The 11,114-nt window shown below is 72.7% G+C and overlaps 2 protein-coding genes across 2 annotated transcripts; one reads left to right on the top strand and one right to left on the bottom strand.

Moving 5' to 3' along the window:
- Window positions 1-1,128: 1,128 nt before the first annotated feature.
- LOC135325792 (beta-enolase) lies at window positions 1,129-7,657 on the top strand. The gene is made up of 11 exons (XM_064503781.1): window positions 1,129-1,228; window positions 1,453-1,548; window positions 2,100-2,158; window positions 2,264-2,333; window positions 2,427-2,560; window positions 3,327-3,549; window positions 4,340-4,537; window positions 5,041-5,242; window positions 5,901-6,009; window positions 6,401-6,459; window positions 7,438-7,657. The coding sequence occupies exons 1-11, from the start codon at window positions 1,144-1,146 to the stop codon at window positions 7,505-7,507; spliced, it is 1,305 nt and encodes a 434-aa protein (XP_064359851.1). The 5' UTR covers window positions 1,129-1,143; the 3' UTR covers window positions 7,508-7,657.
- A 432-nt stretch (window positions 7,658-8,089) lies between these two features.
- On the bottom strand, window positions 8,090-10,664 carry LOC135325793 (sperm-associated antigen 7-like). The gene is made up of 6 exons (XM_064503782.1): window positions 10,547-10,664; window positions 10,315-10,403; window positions 9,912-9,996; window positions 9,710-9,799; window positions 9,084-9,240; window positions 8,090-8,314 (listed from the first exon to the last, which is right to left on the bottom strand). The coding sequence occupies exons 2-6, from the start codon at window positions 10,401-10,403 to the stop codon at window positions 8,196-8,198; spliced, it is 540 nt and encodes a 179-aa protein (XP_064359852.1). The 5' UTR covers window positions 10,547-10,664; the 3' UTR covers window positions 8,090-8,195.
- Window positions 10,665-11,114: the final 450 nt, after the last annotated feature.

Genomic DNA, 11,114 nt, shown 5'->3' on the forward strand with positions numbered 1-11,114 from the left:
GGACCCAGGCGTCCGGGTGCCCCCAGTCCCAAAGGGGCCCAGGTGTCCGGGGGGACCCAGGCGTCCGGGCGGCCCAGTCCCAAAGGGGCCCAGGCGTCCGGGGGGACCCAGGCGTCCGGGTGCCCCCAGTCCCAAAGGGGCCCAGGTGTCCGGGGGGACCCAGGCGTCCGGGCGGCCCAGTCCCAAAGGGGCCCAGGCGTCCGGGGAGACCCAGGCGTCCAGCTGCCCCCAGCCCAGAGGGGCCCAGGCATTCGGGGGACCCAGGCGTCCGGCTGCCCCCATCCCCGGAGGGGCCCAGGCGTCCGGGGGACCCAGGCGTCCGGCTGCCCCAGCCCAGAGGGGCCCAGGCGTCCGGGGGGCCCAGGCGTCCGGCTGCCCCCATCCCTGGAGGGGCCCAGGCGTCCAGGGGACCCAGGCGTCCAGCTGCCCCCATCCCCGGAGGGGCCCAGGCGTCCGGGGGGGACCCAGGCGTCCGGGCGTCTCGTGTTACCGTGTCCTTTCCTCGAGCTCCGACCTTTTGGGGGGGCTAAAAATAGGCCCCCGGGGGGGGGGAGGGGTGTGTCAGGGCCGTCGCAAAGTGCCGCTGGGGCCGCCGGCGCCCGGACGCCTGGGCCCCTGCAGGGTGCGGGGGGGGGGGGGGGGGGGGCGCCCGGACGCCTGGGCCCCACATTTGCAGACGGTCCTGGGTGGGGGGAGAGGGGAGGCGGGGGATGGGCATAAAAGGGCCCTCGGGGGCCCCCCCGGGTCACCTGGAGCCCGACCAGCGCCAGTGAGCAGCAGCGCCCGGACGCCTGGGCCCCTCCCGGACGCCTGGGTCCCCTGGGGGCAGCGGGGGTCTATAGGGAAGAGCGGGGCCGCCCGGACGCCTGGGCCCCCCGGGGGTTGTGTGGTCTATAGGGTAGAGCAGGGCCGCCCGGACGCCTGGGCCCCCCCCGGACGCCTGGGCCCCCTGGGGGCAGCGGGTTCTATAGGGAAGAGCGGGGCCGCCCGGACGCCTGGGCCCCCCGGCGGGGGTGGGACGCGCAGGGAAGGCTGGCGCCCGGACGCCTGGGCCCTCTGGCGTGGCGGGGGGCGGCGTGGCGGGGGGCAGCACCCGGACGCCTGGGCCCCCCCAGCACTGACGCCCGCCCCCCGCCGGCAGCCATGTCCATCCAGAAGATCCACGCGCGGGAGATCCTCGACTCCCGGGGGAACCCCACGGTGGAGGTCGACCTGCACACGGCCAAGGGTGGGCACGGGGATGGGGGGGACACGGGGGGGACACGGGGGGGGACACGGGGGGACACGGGGGGACACGGGGGTGGTGGGACGCGGGTAGATGGTGGGACGTGGGTGGACGTGGGAGGTCCTGGGGGACGTGGGGGGCCGCGGTGGGTCCTGGGGGGATGCGGAGGGGCAGGGGGGGCCATGGGGGGGTCGCAGCCCCCCCCCCGGCTCACCCCAGCCCCCCAGGTCGCTTCCGCGCCGCCGTCCCCAGCGGCGCCTCCACGGGGATCCATGAAGCTCTGGAGCTCCGCGATGGCGACAAGAGCCGCTACCTGGGCAAAGGTGAGACCCCCGGGGGGGCCCCCAGACCCAGCAGCCCCCCAGGACCCAACTGGGGCCCCCAGGACCCAACCAGGGTCCCCAGGACCCAACGATCCCCCCAGGACCCAACCAGGTCCCTCAAGACCCAACCAGGTCCCTCAAGACCCAACTGAGTCCCCCAGGACCCAATGACCCCCCCAAGACCCAACCGGGTCCCTCAAGACCCAACCGGGTGCCCCCAAAACTCAACGACCCCCCCAAGACTCTATTGAGTCCCCCCAAGACCCAACTGGGTCCCCCAAGACCCAACGATCCCCCCCAAGACCCAACTGGGTTCTCCAAGACCCAACTGGGTCCCCCAAGACCCGGCGACCCCCCCCAAGACCCAACCAAGTCCCCCAAGACCCAACTGGGTCCCCCAAGACCCAGCGCCCCCCCAAGACCCCCGAATCCCCGTCCACCCCGCTCTGCCCCCCACCCCTGTCTCCCCCTCCATTCCCCCCCCATGGGTGGGTGACGGTGCCCCTGGAGCGGGGGGGGGTCGCCCCCCCTGACCCCCGCCGTGCCCCCAGGCGTGCTGAAGGCGGTGGAGCACATCAACAAGACCCTCGGACCCGCCTTGGTGGAGAAGGTCAGCGCGGCCCCGCGTGGGGCAGGGGGGTGGGGTGGGGGTCAGGGTGGGGGGCTCAGACCCCCCCAGCCCCCAGCCCCCAACTCACATCCCCCCCCACCCCAGAAAATCAGCGTGGTGGAGCAGGAGAAGATCGACAAGCTCATGATCGACATGGATGGCACCGAGAACAAATGTGAGCCTGCGTCCCCCCCCGTCCGTCCCCCCACCACCCCAGCCCGGACGCCTGGGCCCCCCGCCCCGCTCACCCCCTCCCCTCCTACGGCAGCCAAGTTCGGGGCCAACGCCATCTTGGGGGTGTCGCTGGCCGTCTGCAAGGCCGGGGCGGCCGAGAAGGGCGTCCCGCTCTACCGGCACATCGCCGACCTGGCCGGCAACACCGACCTCATCCTGCCCGTGCCGGTGAGGCCCGGACGCCTGGGTCCTGCTGCGGCGGGGGGCGGGGAGGGGTCCTGGGGGGGTGTCAGGTCTTGGGGTCTCCGTTGTGGTCTTGGGGGGGTCGTTGGGTTTTGGAGGACCCGGTTGGGTCTTGGGGTTGTTGATGGGTCTTGGGGTCCCCTTGGGTCTTGGAGAGACCCAGGTGGGTCTTGGGGTCCCCGTTGGGTCTTGCAGGGACCCAAGTGGGTCTTGGGGTCCCCGTTGGGTCTTGGGGGATCGTTGAGTTTCAGAGGACCCAGTTGGGTTTTCAAGGACCCAATTGGGTCTTGGAGGACCCAGTTGGGTCTTGGGGGACCCAGTTGGGTTTTGAAGGACCCAGTTGGGTCTTGGAGGACTCGGTTGGGTTTCAGAGGACCCAGTTGGGTCTTGGAGGACCCAGTTGGGTCTTGGGAGACTCAGTTGGGTCTTGGGGGACTCGGTTGGGTTTGGAAGGACCTGGTTGGGTCTTGGGGGATTTATTGGGTCTTGAGGGACTCTGCTGAGGTCTTGGAGGCATCGCTGGGTCTTGAAGGATCTGTTGGGTCTTGGAGGGGGTCGTTGGGTTTTGAAGGACCCAGCTGGGTCTTGGGAGACTCGGTTGGGTCTTGGGAGACTCGGTTGGGTCTTGGAGGACCCAGTTGGGTCTTGGGGGACCTGTTGGGTTTCGGAGGACCCGGTTGGGTCTTTCGGGTGGCGGTGGGGGGATCTCGGAGGAGGAGCGCCTCCCGGACACCTGGGCCCCTCGGCGCAGGCCTTCAACGTGATCAACGGCGGGTCGCACGCGGGGAACAAGCTGGCCATGCAGGAGTTCATGATCCTGCCGGTGGGCGCGGGGTCCTTCCGGGAGGCCATGCGCATCGGCGCCGAGGTCTACCACAGCCTCAAGGGCGTCATCAAGGCCAAGTACGGCAAAGACGCCACCAACGTGGGCGACGAGGGCGGCTTCGCCCCCAACATCCTGGAGAACAACGAAGGTACCGGCCCCGGACGCCTGGGCCCCGCCAGCTCCCCGCCCCCCCCGGCCCCGGACGCCTGGGTCCTCGCCGGGTCGGGGGACCGTGGAGCTACTTATAGCCCCCGCCCCCCCCCGCCCCGGGTTGGGTTTCCAGCCCCCTCGTTAAATGTTGCGGCCATAATTAGCCGCCGCGGCCGTAACCGGAGAAAGGCTACGAGGGCGCCCGGGGGGGCGGCAAAGGGCAGGGGGCCCCGGACGCCTGGGCCCTCGTGGGCGGGGGTGGGGGGGGGGGACGGGGACCCGGATGCCTGGGCCCTCGCGGGGGGGGGGGAAACGGGGACCCGGACGCCTGGGTCCTTGGAGCAGGGCATCACCCGGACACCTGGGTCCCTGGGGAATGCTGGGGGGGGGGGGGGATGATCCCGGACACCTGGGTCCCCAGAGTGGGGGGTCACCTGGACACCTGGGTCCCTGGGGCGGGGTGTCACCCGGACGCCTGGGCCCCTGGCCAGGGGGATCCCGGACGCCTGGGTCCCCGGAGCAGGGTGTCACCCGGACGCCTGGGCCCCTGGCTGGGGGGATCCCGGACGCCTGGGTCCCCAGAGCAGGGCGTCACCCGGACGCCTGGGTCCCCAAGGTGGGGGGATCCCGGACGCCTGGGTCCCTGGGGCGGGGGTGTCACCCGGACGCCTGGGTCCCCGAGGTGGGGTTGTCACCCGGACACCAGGGCCCCCGGCCGGGGGGGTTCTCCGTCCCCCTGGCCCCCCCGGCTGGGGGTGCGTCGGGCGGTGGCTGACGCCCTCCCGCAGCGCTGGAGCTGCTGAAGGCGGCCATCGCGCAGGCCGGGTACGCCGACCGCGTGGTCATCGGCATGGACGTGGCCGCCTCCGAGTTCTGCCGCGGCGGCCGCTACGACCTCGACTTCAAGTCGCCGCCGGACGCCGGGCGCCTCATCTCGGGGGAGCAGCTGGGGCAGCTCTACCAGGGCTTCATCAAGGACTACCCCGGTGCGCGGGGGGCCGGGGGGTCTCCGGGGTCTCGTATGGGGTTGTGCGGGGGGGTGGCGGCCTCTGCCCCGGGGCTGGGAGGGGGCTGGAGGGACTGGGGGGGCTGGGGGAACTGGGGAGACTGGGATAGAAAGGAAAGTGGTGGATTCTCTAGTGTCTCGTATAGGGTTGTGCAGGGGGGGTGTGGGGTGGGGTGGCCTCTACTCCAGGGCTGGGAGGGGGCTGGAGGCACTGGGGGGACTGGGGGGGACTGAGGGGGACTGGGGAGACTGGGATAGAAAGGAAAGCGGTGGATTCTCAGGTGTCTTGTATAGGGTTGTGCAGGGGGTGGGGAAGGGGAAATGGGCTCTAACGGGGGGGCTGGGGGCACTGGGAAGAGTGGGACACACTGGGAGGACCAGGGGGACCAGGGTGTGAAGGGGGCGGTGGATTCTCGGGGGTCCGATACGGGGCCGGGCGGGGGCGGGGGGGGGGGCGGCTCTGACGGCGGCCGGGCGCCGCAGTGGTCTCCATCGAGGACCCCTTCGACCAGGACGACTGGGAGGCCTGGACGCGCTTCGTGGCCCAGGTGGGCGTCCAGGTGGTGGGCGACGACCTGACGGTGACCAACCCGCGGCGCATCCAGCGCGCGGCCGAGCTCCGCGCCTGCAACTGCCTCCTGCTCAAGGTCAACCAGATCGGCTCCGTCACCGAGTCCATCCAGGCGTGAGTGCCCCCCCGCCGCCCCCGTGCCAGGCCCTCGTGCAAGAGCCCCTGTGCCAGGCCCTGCGTGTGCAGCCCCTCGTGCAAGATCCCCCATGCAAGATCCCCCATGCAAGGCCCTTGTGCAAGGCCCTCGTGCAAGAGCCCTTGTGCCAGGCCCTTGTGCAAGATCCCACATGTGAGATCCCCCATGCGAGGCCCTCGTGCAAGATCCCCCATGCAAGGCCCTTGTGCAAGAGCCCTCGTGCAAGAGCCCCCATGCAAGATCCCCCATGCAAGAGCCCTCGTGCAAGGATCCCCCGTGCAAGGATCCCCCGTGCGAGCTCTCTTGTGCAGGGCCCCCCGTGCGTGGGCCCCTGTGCGTGGGCCCCTGGGCACAGCCCCCCCCGTGAGACCCCTCGTGCAAGGCCCTCGTGCACGGCCATCGTGTGAGCCCCTTGTGCACGGCCCCTTGTGCAAGCCCCCATGTGACCCCCCCGTGCGAGCCCTCGTGCAAGCCCCCTGCACAGCCCTCGTGCAACCCCTCGGGCACCCCTCGTGCAAGCCGTGTGCGTGCCCTGTGCGAGCCCTCGTGCGACCCTCGTGCGAGCCCCACGCGAGCCCTCGTGCAAGCCGTGCACGGCCGTCGTGCGACCCTCGTGCGAGCCCTTGTGCGGGGCAGGTGCAAGCTGGCGCAGAGCCACGGCTGGGGCGTCATGGTGAGTCACCGCTCGGGCGAGACCGAGGACACCTTCATCGCCGACCTCGTCGTGGGGCTCTGCACCGGGCAGGTCAGGGCGCCGGGGCCCCCCCGCATCCCCCCCCGGGTCCTCCCCATATCCCTGTGTCCCCATGTCCTGATGTCCGTGACCCCCCTGTGTCCCCATGTCCCCGTGTCCCCGTGTCCCCACGTCCCTGACCCCCCCCATGTCCCGTGCCCCCATGTCCCCATATCTCTGTGTCCCCGTGTCCATGACCCCCCATGTCCCCGTGTCCCCATGTCCCGTGTCCCCATGTCCCCATGTCCCTGACCCCCCCATGTCCCCACGTCCCTGACCCCCCCATGTCCCCATGTCCCCATGTCCCCGTGTCCCTGACCCCCCCGTGTCCCCGTGTCCCCGACCCCCCCGTGTCCCCATGTCCCCGTGTCCCCCTGTCCCTGACCCCCCCATGTCCCCCCAGATCAAGACGGGCGCCCCGTGCCGCTCCGAGCGCCTGGCCAAGTACAACCAGCTCATGAGGTTGGTCCCCTCGTGTCCCCTCATGTCCCCTCATGTCCCCGCGTGTCCCCTCGTGTCCCCGCATGTCCCCATGGCCACCCTGTGCCCCCCAGACCCACCCCCACCCCGCAGGACCGGCCCCCCCGGACCATCCTTGTCCCCGTGTCCCACCCCGGCTCCCCCCGATGCCACCAGGACGCCCGGGTCCATCCCTGTCCCCGTGTCCCCCAGGCCCATCCTTGTCCCCATGTCACCCCCCCAGGTCCATCCCTGTCCCCATGTCCCCACTGGGACCATCCCTGTCCCCCAGGACCATCCCTGTCCCCACGTCCCCCCCAAGTCCATCCTTGTCCCCTCAGGTCCACCTCTGTCCCCATGTCCCCTCCAGGACCGTCCTCGTCCCCATGTCCCCCCCCGGGACTGTCCTTGTCCCCCAAGACCATCCTCGTCCCCCCAGGTCCGTCCCTGTCCCCACATCACCCCACCGGGACCATCCCTGTCCCCATGTCCCCCAGGTCCATCCCTGTCCCCATGCCCCCCCTCTGGGACTGTCCTTGTCCCCCAAGACCATCCTTGTCCTCCCAGCCCCATCCTTGTCCCCATGTCACCCCACCAGGTCCCTCCCTGTCCCCATGTCCCCTCCAGGACTGTCCTTGTCCCCATGTCCCCTCTGGGACCATCCTCGTCCTCCCAAGCCCATCCCTGTCCCCACGTCACCCTACCAGGTCCATCCGTGTCCTTGCATGTCCCCCAGGTCCATCCTTGTCCCCATGTCCCCCCCGGGACCATCCTCATCCTCCCAGGTCCCTCCTTGTCCCCACGTCCCCTCCAGGACCATCGCTGTCCCCCAGGTCCATCCCTGTCCCCGTGTCCCCCAGGGGACCGTCCCCACCCCTGCGTCCCCGCCAGGCCACCCCCCCGTGTCCCCCCGTGTCCCCCCATCCCTGCGTCCCCCCCCGTGTCCCCCCCCGTGTCCCCCCGCTCACCGCCGTCCCCCAGGATCGAGGAGGCGCTGGGTGACAAGGCCACCTTCGCCGGGCGCAAGTTCAGGAACCCCCGGGCCAAGTAGGACGGGGGCGGCCGGGGCCACCGCGTGTCCCCCCCCCCCCGGGGCCACCGCGTCCCCCCGGGGCCACCAGGGCCACCGCGTCCCCCCCCGGGACGGCCACGACGCCCCCCCGGTGTCGCCAAACCTGCTCAATAAATGACCCGGAGCCGACGGAGCCGCCTCATTACTGGGGGGGGGGACGCGGGCAGGACTCCTGGGCCCCCCCACGATGTCACTGGGGCTCCTGGGCCCCCCCTGGTGTCACCAGGACTCCTGGGCCCCCCATGATGTCACCAGGGCTCCTGGGCCCCGCCTGGTGTCACCAGGACTCCTGGGTCACCCATGGTGTCACCAGGACTCCTGGGCCCCTCCCGATGTCACCAGAACTCCTGCCCCCCCCAATGATGTCAACAGGACTCTTGGGTCGCCCACAGTGTCACCAAGACTCCTGGCCCCCCCCCAATGATGTTACCAGAACTCCTGGGCCCCCCCCAATGATGTCACCAAGACTCCTGGGCCCCCCCACGATGCCACCAGGACTCCTGGGCCCCCCCAAACGGCGCCAGGACTCCTGGGCCCCCGCAGCAGACACAGGCGGTTGGGTTCAAGCAGAGACGGTTTATGGGCGCAAGCGGAAGCCCCGCGGCCCCGCGCCGCCCCCGGCCCCCCCCTCCCGCCCCCCCCCTCGCCCCCGGACTCCTGGGCCCCCCTAGGCCGAGGCTCCGCCGGCGCCGCCCTCATCCTCCGCCTGCCGCAGCCGCTTCTTGGCCCGGATCTCGTTCATGGCCTCCTCGATGGAGCGCGTGTCCCGCTTGTTGGCCACCGGCACTGGGGGGGGGGACGCGGGGGTGACAGGGGGCCCAGGCGTCCGGGCACCCACACACCCCCCCCAGGGGGCCCAGGCGTCCGGGCACCCACACCCCCCCAGGGGGCCCAGGCGTCCGGTCTCTCTCTGCCCCCCACGAGGACCCAGCCAGGGACCCAGGCACCCCCCTGTCCCCCCCCCCGGGGGCCCTGGTGTCCCCCCCTCTCCATGGGGGTCCCAGGTGTCCGGGTGCCCCAGGGGGGCCCAGGCGTCCTGGGCGGGGCCCAGGTATCCGGGGGCTCTGGGAGGGTCCTGGGAACCCCAGGGGGGGCCCAGGCGTCCGGGCACCCCATAGGGGACCCAGGCGCCCTGGGGGGGACTCAGGTGTCCGGAGTGGGGGGGCCCCAGTGTCTGGGGGTCCCATAGGGGACCCAGGCGCCCCGGGGGGGGGTCCCATGTGTCCGGGGGGGTGTCTGAGACGTCCAGGTACCCTGGGGGGGTCCCGGGAGCCCCATAGAGGACCCAGGCGTCCCCGGGGGGGCCCAGGCATCCGGGGGGGCCCTGGCGTCCGGGGGGGGTCCCCGGCGTCCGGGGGGGTCCCAGGGGCCCCATAGGGGTCCCAGACATCCCCGGGGGGGCCCAGGCATCCGGGGGGTCCCAGGGGCCCCATAGGAGTCCCAGAAGCCCTGGGGGGGCCCGGGCGTCCGGGGGGGTCCCAGGCGTCCCCGGGGGGGCCCAGGCGCCCCGGGGGGGTCCCGGCGTCCCGGGGGGGGCCCCGGCGTGGGGGCTCACCGCAGCCGTAGGCCTTGTTGGCCTCCATGGTGCGGGCGGCGGCCTTGGCGGCGGCGGTGCCGATGAGGTGCCGGTACTTGTCCTTGTAGTCGCTGAGGGGGCTCACGGGGGCGGGGCCGCGGCGGAGCTCCGCCTCCTCCTGCTGCGCCGCCAGCTCCTGGGGGCGGGGCCGTCACCGCCACGCCCACCCCGGGGAGGCCACGCCCCCCCTGGAGCCACGCCCTCAGCAAGCCCCACCCTCCTGCTGGCTCCTGTTCAGGAACAGCTGTTGTCTCAAGCCCCACCCACTCTGCTGGCTCCACCCCCTCAGGAAGCCCCACCCCCTTACCTTCTATGGCAATGCCCCGTCTGATAGGCTCTCCCTGCCCCATAGCTCCACCTCCCCAGCAAGCCCCACCCCCAGCTCCTCCCCTGCAGCCACACCCTTTCCCATAAGCCCCGCCCCCTCCACAAGCCCCACCCACACCCCCCAGCAGCACCCTACAATGGGCCCCAGCCGCCATTGCAGGCTCCGCCCCCCCAAGACAAGCCCCACCCCATCACCCCAGGCCCCTCCCCCTTGAGCCACAGGCCCCGCCCCCTCGCTCCCAGGCCCCGCCCCCTGGGCGCAGGCCCCGCCCCCTCACCCGGAGGCGCCGCTTCTCCTCGGCCCGCTGCGGGTCCCACTCCTCGCCGCGGCGATAGGCCTCCAGCTCCTCGTCCGAGGGGGCGAACTCCTGCGCGGGGAGGCACCCGGACGCCTGGGCCCCTCCCGGACGCCTGGGCCCCCCCCGGGGACGCCTGGGTCCCCCCCGGGACGCCTGGGCCCCCCCCGGCCCCCCCACGCACCTTCTTGAAGACCATGACGTAGCGGCTCTCCTCGTCGTCGCCGAAGGAGAAGGACGTCAGCCCGGCCACCTCCACCACGTCGTGGCTGCGGGAGGGCGTCAGCCGCCGCCGGGGGGGGGAACTGCCCCCGGGGGGGGGGGAACTGCTCCTGGGGGGGGGGGAACTGCCCCGGGGGGGCAAAACTGCCCCTGGGGGGGGTGAAACTGCCCTTGGGGGGGGTGAAACTGCCCCTGGGGGGGGTGAAACTGCCCCGGGGGGGGGGGAACTGCCCCGGCGGATCCCCTCCTGCCCCCCGGCAGAGCAGCCCCCCGGGCCCCCCCCGTCCCAGCGGCCCCTGAGCCCCCCCAACGTCCCCCCCCGGGGTCCCTGACCCCCCCGGCGCCCCCCCGGCGCCCCCCCTCACAGGATGCTCCTCTCGATCTTGCTCATGGGCTGGAAGCGCCGCCGCGGCTCCCCGCTGGCCTGGATGAACTCGGACACCTCCTGCTCCATCTGCGGGCGGCGCCGCGTCAGGGCCCAGGCGTCCGGGCGGGAGGGGCCCAGGCGTCCGGGCGGGAGGGGGCCCAGGTGTCCGGGCCGGGAGGGGGCCCAGGCGTCCGGGCGGGAGGGGCCCAGGCGTCCGGCCCGACACTCACCCGCTTCCTGAACTCGACCTTCTGTCGCTTCTCCTGCTCCTGCAGCTTCTTCACCCGAGCGGCTTGTTCTGGGGGGGGGGGGTTGTGGGGGGGCTCGGACGCCTGGGCCCATCCCCGCCCTGCCCCCACCTCAGGGGCGGGGCTAAGGGGGTCGCAGGGGCGGGGCCAGGGCCTCCGGGATGGGGGTATGGGGGGTCCTGGGGGCGGGGTCAGGGCCCAAAGGGGCGGGGTCAAGGCTGGGGGTGACCCTGGGGGCGGGATTAAGAGGGTCTTGGGGGTGGAGCCAGGACATAAAGGGGTGGGGCCAGAGCTGGAGGGGGCCTGGGGGCGGGGTCAGGACCTGAAGAGGCGGGGCCAGAGCTGGGGGGGTCCTGGGGGGTGGGGTCAGGACCTGAAGGGGTGGGGCCAGAGCTGGGGGGGTCCTGGGGGCGGAGTCAGGACCTGAAGAGGGGGGGCCAGAGCTGGGGGGGTCCTGGGGGCGGGGTCAGGACCTGAAGAGGGGGGGCCACAGCTGGGGGGGTCCTGGGGGCGGGGTCAGGACCTGAGGGGGTGGGGTCAGAGCTGGGGG

Source organism: Dromaius novaehollandiae, unplaced genomic scaffold, assembly GCF_036370855.1.
Source record: "Dromaius novaehollandiae isolate bDroNov1 unplaced genomic scaffold, bDroNov1.hap1 HAP1_SCAFFOLD_273, whole genome shotgun sequence".
Lineage (NCBI taxonomy): Eukaryota > Metazoa > Chordata > Aves > Casuariiformes > Dromaiidae > Dromaius > Dromaius novaehollandiae.

Excerpts from the sequence above, each read along its gene's own strand:
- LOC135325793 (XM_064503782.1), bottom strand. The coding sequence starts at position 10,403 with ATGGAGCAGGAGGTGTCCGAGTTCATCCAGGCCAGCGGGGAGCCGCGG. Across the intron at positions 9,997-10,314 it reads AAGATCGAGAGGAGCATCCT|CCACGACGTGGTGGAGGTGG; the intron begins GTGAGGGGGGGC and ends GCCCTCCCGCAG. Across the intron at positions 9,800-9,911 it reads ACGTCATGGTCTTCAAGAAG|GAGTTCGCCCCCTCGGACGA; the intron begins GTGCGTGGGGGG and ends CTCCCCGCGCAG.
- LOC135325792 (XM_064503781.1), top strand. The coding sequence starts at position 1,144 with ATGTCCATCCAGAAGATCCACGCGCGGGAGATCCTCGACTCCCGGGGG. Across the intron at positions 2,334-2,426 it reads GGATGGCACCGAGAACAAAT|CCAAGTTCGGGGCCAACGCC; the intron begins GTGAGCCTGCGT and ends CTCCTACGGCAG. Across the intron at positions 6,010-6,400 it reads TGGGGCTCTGCACCGGGCAG|ATCAAGACGGGCGCCCCGTG; the intron begins GTCAGGGCGCCG and ends ATGTCCCCCCAG.